Source organism: Trichosurus vulpecula, chromosome 5 (assembly GCF_011100635.1).
Source record: "Trichosurus vulpecula isolate mTriVul1 chromosome 5, mTriVul1.pri, whole genome shotgun sequence".
Lineage (NCBI taxonomy): Eukaryota > Metazoa > Chordata > Mammalia > Diprotodontia > Phalangeridae > Trichosurus > Trichosurus vulpecula.
The window spans coordinates 273,368,908-273,385,421 of NC_050577.1; the positions used below are offsets into that span (position 1 = coordinate 273,368,908).

A 16,514-nucleotide genomic window follows, 5' to 3' on the forward strand; every position below is an offset into this window, starting at 1 on the left:
TCTCCTGGTTCTGCTCATTTCACTCAGAATCAGTTCATATAAGTCTTTCCAGGTTTTTCTGAAATCTGCCTGCTCATCATTTCTTATAGCACAATGGTATTCCATTACATTCATATGTCACAATTTGGTTAGCCATTCCCCCACTGCTGGGCATCCCCTCAATTTCCAATTCCTTGCTATCACAAAAAGAGTTGCTATAGATATTTTTGTACATGTGGGTCCTTTTCCCATTTTTATGATCTCTTTGGGATACAGCCCTAGAAGTGGTATTTCTGGGTCCAAGGGTATGCACAATTTTATAGCCCTTTAGCCATAGTTCCCAATTGCTCTCCAGAATGGTTTATTCTTCCTTCTTTTGACCACTTCAGACGAGAGCAAGGTTCCAATATCAGCTGCTCTCTCTCGTACTTCCTCCTCTTCCTTGTTTGTGTAGATGTCTGTTTGCATGCCTTGATTATTTCCACTTAATTTCTAGCTGTGTGACCCTAGTCAAGTCTTTTAACCTCAGTGGGTTTTTAGAGTTAGAGATCTTAGAGATTGTCTTTACAACTTCTTTTTACAGATGAGAAAACTGATGCTCAGAGATGGAAAACAAAACTGGGATTTGAACCCAGGTCTTCTGACTCCAAATCATTTCCACTGTCACATTGTCATTGCTCTGAGCCTCAGTTTCTCCCTCTGTAAAATAGGAGCAATTCCTCCCCTGCCTACCCTACCAAGGTTGTCTGGGTGTTAAATAAGATGATATATGCAAAGTGCTTCATAAACTGTAGAAAGGTATATAAATCATAATAAAATACTGTGTAAATGTGAGCTATTATTATATCTCCAAACCCAGCAGGCAGGATAGACAGGAGCTGCTTTCTTCCAATTATTTCTGGGAATGTGTCCCCCAAGGAGAAGGGGTTGGGCCTGGCGATCCCTGGTATGGTTGTGGGTGACTCACTAGCTGCTGCCCCTCCCCTGTCTAAGGGCGGCCCAGGGGAGTCTGCAGGTTCCCAACAGTATGAACAGGAGGAGTCTAATAAGATGGTGCTGGGGGATGGGAGCAAATCAGGAAAAGGCTGAGGCTTTGGTGGGGAGGGAAAAGGACTGAAGGCTACTTTGGGTTTTCTGGGCAGAGAAGTAAGGGTCTCTCCTTCCCATGTCAGACAACCTCACCCCTGGTGCAGAGTCCAGTCCAACCCAGCAAGGGGAGAGGGAGAGAGACAAGCTCCCAGAGGGGGAAATGCAGGACAAAAAAGAAGTCGGGGAACAGGACTGAATATGAGCTAGTCTTGGAAGGCTGCCTGGAGGAGGAGAGACTAGGACAGGATTTGGATAGAGGACACAAGGATCCTATTCTACGGCTTAATCACAAGATTTGGTGCTGGAAGAGATGTTAGTCTAGTCCCAACTCTTTCTTTCACAGACGAGGAAACTGAGGCCCAGAAGCAATTTTGCCCAACATTATACAGGTAGTAAGTGTTAGAGTTTTTAGAGGTTTTGAATCTAGACCCTCTGATTTCAAACTCAGTATTCTTTGCAAAAAATTCCCAATACTCTTCTTCTCTCCTCCTCTTCATTTCACGTCACTCAGACATCTTCCTCAACTGTCTCCTCCCTCGATCTCTCTCACATGAGGAGATGATCCTTCCCTTCACCAAGGACAACCCCTCTACATGTACCCCTGATCCTCTCCCCTCCAGTCTTCCCCAGCAGAGGGTTCTTACTATCACTCTCCAATCTCCAGTCTCTCCCTATCTACTGGTTCCTTCCCTGCTGCCTATAAATACATTCATGTCTCTTCCATCCTTAAAAAAGTTTCACTTGATCTGACCATCCCCACTAGCTATCATGCTATGGCTCTCCTTCTTGGCTAAATTCCTTAAGAAAGTCATTTTTATTAGGTGCCTCTCACTCTCTTCTTAGTTCTCCATAGTCTGGCTTCTGCTCTGATTCAATCCAAACCACCCTCTCCAAAGGTACCAGTGCTCTCTTCATCACCAAATATAATGCCCTTTTCTCAGTCCTCATCCCTCTTTTTTAACATTCAAATTATTCTTTTTTTGTCTTACAAATTTATTTTACTTTCAATTCACAGAACAAAACAAGCATTTCTACAACATAATACAATGCACCATTGGTGTCCTTTTCCTCCTGAATTTTTTCTTCTCTCTAAGTTTCAGTGAGACTGCTCTCTCCTGCTTCTCCTCTGACCCAGCTTCTTCTCAGGGTCTTTTTCTGGATCTTCGTCCAGATCATGCCCACAAACCATAGACATCCCCCAAGGCTCTGTCTTGGGTTCTCTTCTCATCGCCAGCTATGTTATCTCACGGGGTGATTTCATCAGCTCCCAGGGGTGCAATTATCATCTCTAGGCAGACGATTCCCAGATCGAGATATTCAGCCTGGATTTCTCTCCTGAGCTCCAGTCCTACTTTGCCAATTGCCTTTCGGACTTCTTGATACGGACATCCTGCAAAGGTCTCACATTCCACGTTGCCAAATGTGTCTCCTTATCTTTTCCCTCCAAATTCTCTCCCTCTTCTTGACTTCCTTATTACCGTCAAGGGCAACACCATCTTCTCAATCACTCAGGCCCACAACCTTGGTGTCATCCTTGATACCCACTCTCACTTTCCCCATATTGCCAACTGATTGCCAAAGTTTATCATTTCTACCTTAACACCTTTTCTCATAAATGTCCCCTTTTCTCTCCTCACATAGCCATCACCCTAGTTTAGACTCTCATTACCCTTCCCCTGGACTATCGCAACTGCCTTGTAATTGCTCCCTGCTCTCCTCCCCTCCCTCTCTCTTCTCTCTCTCTCTCTCTTCTCCTCTCCTCCTCCTCCTCCTCCTCCTCCTCCTCCTCCTCCTCCTCCTCCTCCTCCTCCTCCTCCTCCTCCTCCTCCTCCTCCTTCTTCTTCTTCTTCTTCTTCTTCTTCTTCTTCTTCTTCTTCTTCTTCTTCTTCTTCTTCTTCTTCTTCTTCTTCTTCTTCTTCTTCTTCTTCTTCTTCTTCTGTCTCTCTTTCTGTCTCTCTGTCTCTGTCTCCTTCTGTCTCTCTGTCTCTTTCTGTCTCTCATCTGTCTCTTTGTCTCTGTCTCTCTCTATCTCTTTCTCTCTGTCTCTCTCTTTGTCTCTGTTTCTCTCTCTCTCTGTCTCTGTCTCTCTCCCCTCCTTCTCTCTTCTCTCTCAATTTGTCCTCCACTCAACTGCCAAAATGATTTTTCTAAAATGCAGATCTGAATCTGTCACCCACTAGTTGATAAACTCCAGGGGCTTCTTACTACCCACACAACTGTATGACAACCTGCCCCTTTCTTACCTTTTCAATCTCCTTATATAATGCTTACCACAGAGTAGGAGCTTAATAGATGTTTATTGACTGACTTTATTCCCCACACTGGCCTGCTCACTGTTCTTTGCACAGGATACCATCTGCCACCTCTATGCCTTTGCACAGAGAACTTATTTTCTGAGACAACTGAGAGTAACTCTTACTTTTCAAAGAAGTAGAAAGGGGATTCTTGGGAAGAAATTTTTAATCGCTGTACGGAGAAAATCAAAGTAAGATTGTTTACAGAATGGAAAAGTCAGCAGTTGTAGTGATGGGTAAATATGACTTTGGCTGTGATCTTTCTCACAGTTGGAATATTAAAAATAATTGTCTTCATTTTATTATTTATTACAGTGTATATAAGCAGGACAACCAGTAATCTTGATTTTTATTTAAGCCTAGGAGGTTGGGGATGGGGAGGTGATGAGAGAGAGAGTTGAGCAAAAACTCATCTGGAGTTTTTGGAGGTTTCCCCAGTTTATCAGATAAGTAATCCTTAATAAACTGGGGTGTTGGGCTCAAGGCTAATTGATTAATTAATAAGAGAGATGTCACAATTTTATAATCAAGTGGAAATATCAGAACACAGTGCTTAATGAGCTAGTGGAAGGTGGAGAGGCAGGTATCAGCCCAGTCCAGCCTAAGCTAAGTGGTAGGGTGGGTGACCCTGAGCCCCTGTTATCACAGAAACAAAGGAGGCACAGTAAAGGGGAGTGTTGCGTTTTATGGACAGAACCTCAGCCTTCCTCACTCCATGTCACATCTTATCTCTGTCTGTGTCTCCATGTTAGGCCCATTCCAGATATTGTTCCTGCCCCCTGAGGGCTCACCATATATAAAAGGTATCCAGAAAGGGTTTGGGAGGCTACACACTGACAACAGAAAAGCAACATTAAGTCTATGGACAGAAAGACATTGCAAGCACTGAGGCAGGAGGAAGAACCTTATTGGGAGTAGGGATGGTTGGAAAAGGAAGGGAAGTGGACTGGGGTCCTCTCCTGGGTAAATGGACAGGAGGATGCTGTTTTTATTCCTCTGATGAATCAAAGAAGGCTTTTTGAAGGGCGGAGGGTGGAGGGAAGGATGGGCTTGCAGAAACACTGGGAGAGAGACTGAGGGCAGTGACTTCTGGGAACTAGTTTCAGGTATAGGGTCCAAGTGGAGAGAAAAGCGGAAAGGCCCTCAATGTGTGTGGTGCCGGGTAGGGGATTGTGGGGGAGTGCCACAGTCTTCTACCACTACCCGAGGGCCAGGATTTCCTCTAGGGGTGTGTATATGGGGCAAACTACTGTGAACTTTGACATAAGTCCCCCCTTCAAGTCGGGACTCCATCTTGGTGTGCTAAGAGATGGAGGAGAGTGAGAGGGCAAGGGAGCCAAGGGATTCTCTGCTCACTCGATTGGGGGGTGGCGTGGGGAAGCTAGGGCTTTGGGGCCAGTTTGGGGCAAAAGAAGGGATCTGTTTTCTGGACAAGGGTTAGCTACGCTTCTTACTCAGGTGGCTTTATTCAGAGGTGGGCTAGGTGGCCACCTAGTGGTGTGACTTCAGAGCCCTAAGGAGAAACTCTAGTGATCCTCCCACCCCCATCATAGGTGTGCATAGAGTGCCCAGGGTGCTGGCACACCATAGAGCAACTATTCCAGTCACCCTTCCCCTGACGCAAAGGGAAAGGGCCAAAGTTAATACTCGCCTTGGTTCACATTCTACACACACACGTAAACACACATATATATACACACTTCCTAGAGGCCTCAAAATCCTACCACTAGCATCTCATCTTTGGCAAAAGGTGAAAACCCAGTCAGAAGTAGGACTTTGGGTTTTACAGCCATTTACACTTCAGTTGGTGTATAAATGACTTTTTCCTAAGGGAGAGTTGGAGATAGTGGAAAACCATAAAAAACACAGAGAGAAGGGAAGATGGGCTGTGGAGAGGCAGAGACCAGGGCCCTATTCCAACTGCCTAAAACCCCTGCCTGTTACTTAGGTCCTCCCTAGCCCATCTTCCCGAGACATTGGCCCCTTCTTGCCTCTTGCTTCTGCCAATTTCCTTTCCTCTCGGAGTTTCTGGTAGTGCCATGAAGGGGGTACTAGTCCTCGATGTCCTGTGGGTATTGAATCCTGCTTCTGCTGATTGGATTGGGATCGGGTCTTGGTGAGGTGGATTTTGGGGACCTGTGTCTTAGAGATATTACTATCTTTGGCCAGAAGCCAATCTGGGCACAGGCTCAACACCCCTGATGGCTTCCGATATGGAACTAGGACCTGTTGGCTGGAGGGAGGCTGGGAGACACTCAGGGTTTGGGGTCGCGGAGGTACTGTGCCCTGAAGCTCCGGCACAGATGGACGAATCCTGCCCAGTTCAGGTGGGAGGTCCGGGCATAGAGTGTGGCAGGCAGTGATGAGGAAGGGGCTGGCTAGACTCGTAGTTACTCTCACCAGGTGATCCAGGACACCACCATCCTGGGGGGGCTGGGGGAAGGGAAGGCTGAAGGCACTCTGGAGTCTCCCCAGGAAGGATGGAGTGAGATTGGTCTGGGCCTGGGCCACAAGCCCAGCCAGGGCCGGCCACTCAAGCTGATAGTGCCTACTCAGCTGCTCAACTCGGGGATGCCGGCTCAGCTGACGGATCCTGACCACAGTCTCAAAGCTGTCCGTCAGGGCTGCCCATTCCAAAGCTGTCTTGCCCCGAGCTGGGTCCACGGCTGTCAGGTCAGCACCTGGGGAAAGGAGAGGAGGGCTTCTCTGACCGTTGGAAAGAATTGGAGTGAGATCATAGAAGCCTGAAGGGAGTGGGAAGTGTTAGGATCATGGAGTACAGAGCTAAAAGAGACATTGGAGGTCCTTTTACTTTGCACAGGAGGAAACTAAAGTCTAGAGCTTCTCTTATTAATAGGAGTGACCCCTCCACCCTCTATCCCCACTCCGACTCTGGTCCAGGAGGAAGTGAGATTAGACTTCAGAAAACTGACTGGGACCTGGAAAGAATGATCGTGTCCCTGGCCATCTCTTAGTAAGAGAAAAACCCTTCTCATTCTTCCGCTTCCCTCAATACCCTATGCCACAGCCAGAGCAGGGGATGAGACTGGGCTGGGCTTCCCCCGGTTGGAAGTCATCGGGCAGAGGGGCCAGCACTTGGAGGATTTCAGGGCTAAGTGGACTTGGAGGGACTTCCTCAGGCCTTCTGCCCCTTGCACTGGCTTCCTCCCTGTCCTCTACGTCTTCTCCAGAGCATCTGAGGACTCAGAAAGGCAGCCTGTAGCCACAGCTCCCTCACACCTCTATGTGGTTATAGCATCTTTTTTCCTCTCCTGCTGGATCAGTAACAGGAGAGGTCCCAAATGATTAAATTAGGGATGGGGCTTGGAGACAACCTCCAAATAAGATTGTTGGACTAGAAGATCTCTAACGTCGCTGCCGACTAAACTGATTCCATGGTCCTACCCTGAAAATCAGACCCAAGACTTTCTCCCTTGGAGGGAGAAAGATGATATGCACGGGACTGATGTTTCTGAGAGTGGCCACAAGAGGGAAGCACCTACCAGGGAAACACCCATAACAAGGAGCTGGCCTTGGAGTTTCTTACCATGAACATCCTAGCCTGTGCTTCTTTAGTTCCTGGCTGCTGTTAACCTATCTCAGGCTCCCTGGGGCTTCTTCCCCTTTCAGAAGGGATCCCACGCCTCTCTGGGGCCCTGGCTGCTCCATTGAGCCTGTCCGATTTCTCTATCAGGCATTCACGCAAACTTAGCCCTCTGTCAATGTTGAGGACAAAACCCCCTCCACCGGGAAGCCCTCCCAAGAGTACAGCTTCACCTACAGGCATGATCTCCACTTCCTTCCCAGCTCCCAGGGCTAACATCTAGAGCCACCCCTTGTTGACTTGCTTCTCTGCCTCTATCCTAATGGGTTTGTCCCTTCCCAAGGCATTGGGTGGCTCAGAACAGGGTCTCAGCCTTTCTCCACCCTCTGGCTTGGCAGTCCTGGGGAGGGACAGACAGGTGGCTGAGTCCATCAGAGGGAGCCCTACCCACCTGACATGAGCAGGGCAGCCACACAGTCTGAGCGGCCCTGCACCGCGGCCTTCATCAGGGCTGTCAGGCCTCGGCCATCTCTCCGATCCAGGTCCAGGCCGGGGTAGTAGTTCAGCAGGTAATTCACCAGGGTGATATGTCCTGGAGAGGCACAGTCAGACAACAGACAGGGCCTTCTCTAGCATCATAACCCTCCCATGGAAGCTCCAGGAACCACATACCAAGAACCAAAGGATAGTACAAAAGGGAAAAGGTCAGATTCCTTGTTCCTGAGGGATCTCCTCCAAAGTGAAGAAGATGAAGGATGAAACTTCCAAATTACTACTCCTACCCCCTCTTCCCAGCAAAGGAAAACTTTTCTTTAGAGATAGTCCTAAGGATAGGCACCAGAAAAATTAATTGGTTAAGAGGAAGGGTTTGTAATCCAGGGTCTGGAATTTTGGCTTAAAAATACTTTAATAACTTTATTTTAATATAATTATTTTATTTTATATATTATATATGTCTATATTCTATATTATAATTTAATATAATTCCTTTGTAATCCTGTGCATCTTGTTTTATGCATTTAAAAGCATTACTCTGAGCAAAGGTCCATAAGTTTCACTAGATTTGCCAGAGGGGTCCAGGACATGATGATGATCAAGAACTCCTGTTTTAGAGTTAGAAAAGACCTCTAAGGTTATGCGGTTCACACCCTCTCTCATTTTATAGATGAAGAAACTGGAGCCCTGGGAGGAAAATGACTTGCCCAAGGTCACGCAGTTATAAAGTGTGGGCTGGGGTTCAAAGGTGAGTGCTGTGGCCCTAGTTTCATTGCTTTTTCCATTCTATCGCAATGCCTTCTCAGAGTCCTTGGATTCAAATATCAGCTCTGTCACTCGGTACCTGAGTGACTTTGGACCGTCGGTCCCTCTGAGCCTCAGCGTCCTTTGACACTGAAACCTGGACAAGTGACTTGAACTTTTCTCAGAGGCTCAGATTGGATTAGATGACCTCTGAGGTCGCTCCTAGCCCTAAATCGACAATCCCAGGAGACCTCATTTCTTTGACGTTGATACCCTGGCAAATTATTTTCCCCTCTCAGAGCAAAATTCTCCTATTTTGTGAGATGAAAAGGGGTCATCGACACCTGCCTTAAAACCCTAGATCCAGTGAGTCGTTGTTTCGGAATGCTCTGAATGGGAATGGGGGAAAGAGGAAGGAGTTTGGCTGGCATGGGCCAGGAGCCTGGGTTACAAGGAGACTGGGTGTGTGAAGAGGATGATCCCAGGCTGGGAATGTTCTCTATTTTGGGTGTGAAGTTATTCAGAGGTCTCAGCTAAGAGTATTTTAGACTCCCTAAACACTTAGGGTAGTGACTAAGTGCAGAAGTGAGGGGGAGAACTGAGGAGAGGGAGGGCCTGGAGGGCTGGGGGAAGATTCCAGAGTGTTATACTGTAGATACACCATTGGGTGCTGCAGCTGGGATCTGGCCGGTGGGGCCGACTCCCAGTGGAAGAGTGCCTTCCATCAATGCAGTTCTGCAACTCATCTGGAATATATAGTCTTAGAGAGAAGCCTGAAAAGTTAAGTGACTTGCTTATGGTCACGTAGCTATTAGGTAATATATGTGTATGTGTGTGTATGTGTATGTGTGTGTGTGTATGTATGTATGTGTGTGTGTATATGTATATATATATAGTCTTTCTGACTACAAGGTCAGCCTTCTATCCACCTGCCATACTGCCTCTCAGACAGACCAAAAAAACCCCAATAGCTATAACTCCTATTGAGATGGTAAAGACTCCCTTACACTCATCCTATGTGATATACATGCATATATGTGTGTGACTATATACATACTATACGTACATGCATACACACATGTATAAGCATATGCATAGGGTTATATGTAGTATATCTTAGTAAGTTCCTTGGAGTTAGGAGTTATCTCCTTTTTTATCCCTACGTCCCCATCACCTGAAAGTCAATAGTCAATAAACATGTATTAAGTGTCTTTTATGTGCCAGGCACTGTGCTAAGCCCTGAGGCTACCAAAAAAAGGCAAAAAGGCAGTTGTTACCCTCTAAGATGTAATGATATCTAATATATATAACATACCATGATATGATATACCATAATCACGAAATAATGAGGTAGTCAGCGTGCAAATAACTATGTACAAACAAGCTATATACAGGAGAAATAGGGAATAATTAATGGAAGGAAGGTGTGAGAATTAAGAGGAATCAGGAAAAGCTTCCTGCAGAAAGTGCCATCTGGGGGGCTGGTTCAGTAGATAGAGTACTTGGCTTGGAGTCAGGCAGACCCGAGTTCAAATCCAGCCTTAGACACTTACCCGCTGTGTGACCGACCCTAAGCAAGTCACTTAAACTGTTTGCCTCAGTTTCTTCAACTGTAAAATAAGGATAATAACAGAATCTGCCTCCCAAGGTTGTTGTGAGGATCAAATAAAATAAGAAGGGTAAAGTGCCTAGCCCCTCGTAAGCATTATATAAATATTATTGTTACATAAATGTATTGTTATAATAATATATTATCATCATAAAATACAGGGTGTCCCAAAAGTCTTAATGCAGTTTTAAGCTTTAATGGCTCAAGCTGACTTTTGAGACCCTCGATATAGTAGAATTAAACGGAATGAGGCGGAGAGTGTATTCGTGGTCCCATTTTACAGGTGAGGAAATTGAGAGCTAGTGAAGTCATAGGGCTCCTTCATGGTCACAAAGCAGAAAGTGCCTCGGCCCTGCTTCCTCCCTCCCTCCCTATGCACTCCCCTCTGCCATCTCTCCCTCCTCCGCCCCTCGCTCTCCCACCTGCCTGGGCAGCCAGCATGAGGGCTGTGTTTCCTTCTTTGTCCTGCTGATTGACATCAAGGAAGGGGCAGTGACTGAGCAGGACCACGATGCCGTCAAAGCCCTTGTAGCAGGCGACCATGAGGCCTGTCTGAGGGAAGGGCACAAGTCAGCAGGGTCTCACACTCTTTCTGAGTCTCCCCTCCCGGAGCTCCCACCCCTGGATGCCTTTGCAGGACGCCCTTAGCCTCCTCTTCTGTCTTTAGTCCCAGCCAGCCCAGCACATGCAGTATGCCTTCCTTGGTGCCCCTCAGCAGCCCCTGACTCAGCACATCTGTCTCTGTCTTTGTCCCAGTGCCTGTCTTGGTCCCTGAGAGGGGTCCCCTCAGCCTAGCCTGTTGCCTTATTCCTTTTAGGGCTCTGCTCCATCCCCATGCCCTGGATTGGCTTCTTAAGGAGCCAAAACACAGAAACCATTTTCCTCAGTCTTCCCTCATTCTCCTGGGTTCCCTTGGGGGAGCCAGCCTCTCTAGCCTCCAGAGATAGGAGGTGGAGTGGTCTGTAGGACTAGGTGTATTGTTTCTGTCCAATTTCTCTTATTCCTGGGTCAGGGTGGAGGGAGAGAGCTGGTTTCCTCACCCTCCCATTTCTGTCCACCTGGGTGGCCTCTTCAGGGCTGACCCCCCGACTGAGGGTAGCTTCGAGTTTGGCAAGATCATTGTAGACACAGGCCCAGTAGAGAGGTCCCAGCTCACTGCTGGGGGCAGGGCTTTCAGATGGAGTGGGGTCCTCCTGGTAAAGTTGCATAGAGTCTTCTGACAGCTCACTGCACATGTCTGCCCCTTCCCACACTGACTCCTCTTCCTCCATTTTTGAGGCTTAGGTTGTGAGGTTCATCTGTCATTGCCCCCTCCTCACCCAGGAAGCCATCTGAAACACAAACAGATGCTGTGTGTGTGTCTGTGTGTGTGTGTGTGTGTGTGTGTGTGTGTGTGTGTGTGTGTGTGTGATCAAAGAGTGAAGGGTGGTTCTGGCTGCAGAAGGCATCCCTCCCACTCCCCTCTCCCAGTTGGATGCCAGGTGTGAGTGGGCACAGGCAAGAGGTGTTATTTCACCCTCCGCCCCCATCACCAATCACACACACAGGGTGGAGGTATGAGGGAGACTATGACAGCGTCCTTTCTATGTCCCCAAAAGGAAAGCTAGTTAGGGGTACCCGAAGGAGCTCCCAAGGGACCCCTATTCCCTCAGTAAACTCACCTGGCAGACTCTGACCCCTTGGACTCCTAGTGACCAGCAGCATAAATCAGTCATAGCAGATGGACAGGGCTTAAGGGAAATTGCCCTGAGAATACCTCCCAGTGCCTGAGCTGGATCAAGGCTGGGTTAGCCAGGGATTGAGAGAGGGAGGATGAAAGAGGGTGGGTGAAGCTGAGGAAGGACAAGGTGAAGAGGACAGTCAGACAGGGCTGCTCCTCACACTGGAAAGAAGATAAAGACAGGTTCCCCTGATCCCAGATCCCCTTCCCCCATGGACTAACCAGGATTTGGGAGGTAGGAAGAGAATGCCTTGGTGGCATTGACCTCTGTTGTGATCCTAGTAAACCCCCCCCAAAAGAAAGAAAAGACCTCTAACAAATTCAGCCCTAAGATTTACCAGTGATTTTTGCAAATGTCTGCATTTTCATTGCCAAGTGAATTTGACTATGTAAACCTGAGGACTCCCCACCCCAACCCTATCTATGGGAGCATGGTAGGGTGGTGGAGAATGAGAGGAGCCCAGGGAACAAGGGGTGAAGTAAGGGTGAGGTGAGGAGAAGGAGGAGGAGGGAGGGGAGCCCAGTGAACAAAGAGGGGGTGAAGGATGGTGGGCAGAGAGAAAGGGGAGAAGGAGGCTCAGGGAACAGGAATAGGGAAGGAGATTGCAGGGTGATGGGCAGAGGGGAAGAAGGGAGGGAAGCTTAGGGAGCAAGGGAGGGAGTGAAGAAGGGTGCTGGGAAGAAAAGAAAGAGGGAGCTCAGGGAATAGGGGAGGCAGGTGGTAAGAGGGTGGCTGCATAGCACCCTTTAGAGAGCAGGCTGAATCACGGGGTGACTGCTGCCATCCGGGAACCAACTTGGGTAGAAAGCCAAGCAGACAACTTCCCCTCCACCAGCAAAGCAAAGGGCTGGGATTACCTCCTCCCTCCTCCCTCCTCCTTTCTCCTTCCTCCCTCCTCCCCCACCCTCCAAAGCTGCTTTGTTGTTGTTGGGGTTTTTCCCAGTCTGGCTTTCCCTATATCAAAATGGGGAGGGAGGCACTAGCTCATTACCTGCACCCCTTAAGGATTATTTATAATAATAACTGGCATTGATGTATCACTTAAGAGTGGGCAGATTGCTTCATAGACCTTTACAACCCTCTGAGATCAACACTGAAGCTATTATTCCTCCCCCATAGAGGAAGAAACTATAGTTCGGAAAAATTTAATGACCTGCCTGTGGTCACCCAGTTAGTAAGCAGGGTAAAGGTTTAACAACTGGCTCTCCAAAACAAAAAATGTATCAATCTTCATTATTTAACATTTTCTACATCACTTTCTTACATGTTACAAAATCAATAAAACAATAAACCAAGCCCTGATTTATAGCATTTGCTGATTTCTTAGATGTAAAAAATTTAACAATCATCCCTCAAGAGGTTTGAGCTGGCTCCAGCGTACCGCTGCTAATAAGTGTCATAAATAGGTTTCGAACCCAAGTTTCTCCTGACTTCAGACCCAGCACTCTTTCTCTTTCTTTTCTACAACATTGGAGTTTTATTTCTAGTCAGGACACCTTAAAGAGGAATGAAGCAATTTGGGCCAGGAAGTCTCCCCCAGGAATAAAGGATACAACTCTTGAGCAGAAGCCCTGAGCTTTTAACCCTGATAGTGTTGGAGCTGGGGGTGTTAAGCAACACTTCCACATTGACACAATCACCCCTTCATGCTGGTGGTCTGAGAGTCTTTGCTGAGATTTCCGGGATCACATTCCCATTACCCACCAGTCCCCTGGAGCCCCTCTCCTAGCCACAGACTAGACCAGATGGTGGGATGTGACCGAGAAAGGGCTGGTCAGAACCAGGACACCAGGGTGCCGGTTCTAACTCTTACTCCTTGGGGAACCTCTAACCCTGGGAAAGTGATACCACTTCTCTAGGCCTCAGTGTTCTCATGTGAAAAGTAAGGGTTTGCAATGATGGTCCCTAGACAGCAGGTAATGAAATATACTTCCTTTTTCATGGCAGGGAGAGAGCAGAAGGAGGGATAAGTTGTCAGATGCCCTCTCCTTTTGTTTCATTGATTTTCTTTGTAACACAGACAGCTTCAAATTGGAGGCAGGAGGTAGGGAAAAAAGGTCCTCCCACTACACTCCCAGAAATGACTGATGTGAAGACAGAAGGCGTCAATAAAACCTTTTTTAAAATTAAAAAAATATGGTCTCTGAGTTCTCTGCCATATCTAATATCCTGTAAAGATTCTATGACAGTCAGTGTTCTGCTTCATGAAGCATCAACATTGGGCTCTACCAGCATAGGGCAGCAGGTGGCGACCCTAGGCAGTGTTGAATAGTGAATTTCTACTTCTAGAGAGGAAGAGTCTGGCTAGAGTTACCAAGGCTGGCTGGAGCGAGGCAGGAGTACCAGGGCATAAGAATGTGAGAGCCTGACTGGAATTTGGTAACAAAGGCAGAGGTAGCTTCAAGGTCTACCTGGCACATAGTAGGCTCTTAATAGATATTTAATGAATTGAATTGAAGAAGGGAGGCAGAAAGATGAGAGGGAAGGAGGGAAGAGGAGGAAAAGAAAGGGAGGAGGGAGGACCAGAGTGGGGAGTGATTCGCCCAAGGTCTCCTAGCTTCTACTGTTGAGTGAAGGTGTCCTGGTTATTGACAGCCACAGGAGGCAAAGGGTGACAACCTAGTGTAGTGGTAAGAGCCACGTATCTGGAATCCAAGGACCTGGGTTTGAATCCTAGTCTTGCCATTTGTTAGCTGAGCCTATCTGTTTCTTCAGTTATGAAATGAAAAAACATTTATCAAATGTCATCATTTAAGTGTAATCAAATATGTGCCAAGCCATAAAAGAGCAAAGACAGTCTCTACCCTCAAGGAAACTTAAATTCTAATAGGAGGACAACACACACATGGGGGAAGGGTAACTAGGGAGGAGGATTTTATTTTGGAAAGCTAATGAGTTTGTGACCTGAAATAATGGACCCCTGGGTGTTCCTGAGGTGAATGGCAGACCAGGCAGCTGGTGAGAATGTGGCAATCTATCTAGTAGATGGTAAGTTTTTTATGGCAGGAAATGGTTTTCATTTTCTCTTTGTGTCCTTTGCACCTACAGATATCCTTTGTATATAGCAGGAGCCTAATAAATGCTTGTTGGATTAAGGTCACTCCCAGCTGACCTCTGATACTGTTAGACTTACCCCCATGTCCAACAGCTCTTCTGTTTCTTTCCTATCCAGATTCTGGGGGGAGGAGCTGTTTTGATCCAGCTGATATTCTTGTGCCATCTCAGTAAAGTGGGAGAGTGGATACCGCACTGGGGTCAAAGATTCAACTTCATGAGTTCAAATCCAGCCTTAGACATTTATTAACCTCGGTTTCCTCATCTGTAAAATGACCTAGAGAAGGAAACGGCAAACCACTCCAGTATTTCTGCCAAGAAAACCCCCAACGGGGTCATCCAGCATCGACTATGACTGAACAACAACAAAAGTGAATATCCCTTCCTAAGAGGCATCTAAGTTGCCCAGGGGATGGAGCACTGGACTCTACAGTCAGACAGACCTGGGTTCAAATCCGGTCTCAGATACTTCCTAGCTATGTGACCCCGGGTAAATCTGCCTCACTTGTCTTGGCTATATACTAATGATAATACTAGCATTTACTTCCTAGGGTTGTTGTAAGGATCAAATGAGATAATATTTGTAAAGGACTTAGCACAGAACTTGACACACAGTAGGCACTTAATAAGCACTTGTTCCCTTCTATCTTGTTCCCCTCGCTCTAAAAAACTACCTAAGGCTGACTGACTAAACAATTCGCACTTGACAATCTTGAGGGAGAAGCACACCGGTGGGGGCTCAAGCAGAATGCATTAGAGAATCACCTCTGGCCCCTTAGGTGGACTCCTAGAATCCTGAGGAAGAACTATAGGCAAGCTCTGGGGACTCGAGCTGTAAATGGGAGTGAGAGTGGGTATAAGGATGCCCCAGAGTATATATGGACTAGATTGGGGAATGGGTGGAAGAGCTATCTGAGACCCCCCCGCCCCTTCACAGTAGAGGTTGACGCTTCTATGTTGATCCACACTGTCTTGGTCTAGAGAGTCAGGGAAAGCTAAAATGTAGGAAGAACAGAGATAAAAGATGAGAGAAAGGAAGAGCTGAGTAGAGCACATAGAGAGAGGCACATAGATCCAGGAGAGAAGATGGAGGATATCTACTCCAACCCCTAACTTTACTCATTCAGGCACTGAGGCCTAGGGAAAGGCAGGGACCTAGCCACATCTTCTTGCTCAGTGCATACTTGTGGATCAATTAATGAAAAGACAGCCATATAGCCCAGAAGTGGATGCCATTCCCACTGCCAATGAGGCTCCTCACTTCCACTTCTGCCCCTTACAAAGTAGGGTGAAGTTGGTACGGAGGAATATGATATTTCTGAAGATGATTTAAGTTGGCATAATGGTGCTGTTTAGCATCAAGATTGTGTAGACATATGCCAAAAAAATGGTTATCTCATCATTAAAATAATAGTGGCCACTTGTCTAGCATTTTGAGATTTGCAAAGCACTTCACATATATTAGTTATCTTATTTGATATTCCCAATATCCTGGTGAGGTAAGGTACAACAGGCCTTGTTACTTCCATTTTACAGATGGAAAAAGGATACTTATAGAGGTCACATAGCTAGGAGGTGAAGAACCTGGATTTAAATCTGGGTCACCTGTAGGTACAAAAATATTTATAGCGGCTCTTTTTGTGGTAGCAAAGAATTGGAAATCAAGGAGTTGCCCATCAATTGGGGAATGGCTAAAGAAGTTGTGGTATATGAATGTAATGGAATACTACTGTGCTATAAGAAATGAGGAGCAGACGGATGTCATTACAAGCTGGAACTAACTACATGACCTGATGCTGAGTGAGGGGAGCAGAACCAGGAGAACATTGTACACAACCACAGACATATTTCTTCTGTGATGACTAACTTTGATAGACTTGACTCCTCTCATCAATACAAGGTTCAAAGACAGCTCCAAAGGACTCATGATAGAAAAAGCTATCCACATCAAGAGAATTACAGTCTGAATGCAGATCAAGGCAAAC

General features: G+C 46.9%; 1 protein-coding gene across 1 annotated transcript; it reads right to left on the reverse strand.

Annotated features, from left to right (window-relative positions):
* Positions 1-5,306: 5,306 nt before the first annotated feature.
* On the reverse strand, positions 5,307-10,899 carry ANKRD33 (ankyrin repeat domain 33). The gene is made up of 4 exons (XM_036760778.1): positions 10,795-10,899; positions 10,177-10,306; positions 7,382-7,498; positions 5,307-6,043 (listed from the first exon to the last, which is right to left on the reverse strand). The coding sequence occupies exons 2-4, from the start codon at positions 10,295-10,297 to the stop codon at positions 5,307-5,309; spliced, it is 975 nt and encodes a 324-aa protein (XP_036616673.1). The 5' UTR covers positions 10,298-10,306; positions 10,795-10,899.
* Positions 10,900-16,514: the final 5,615 nt, after the last annotated feature.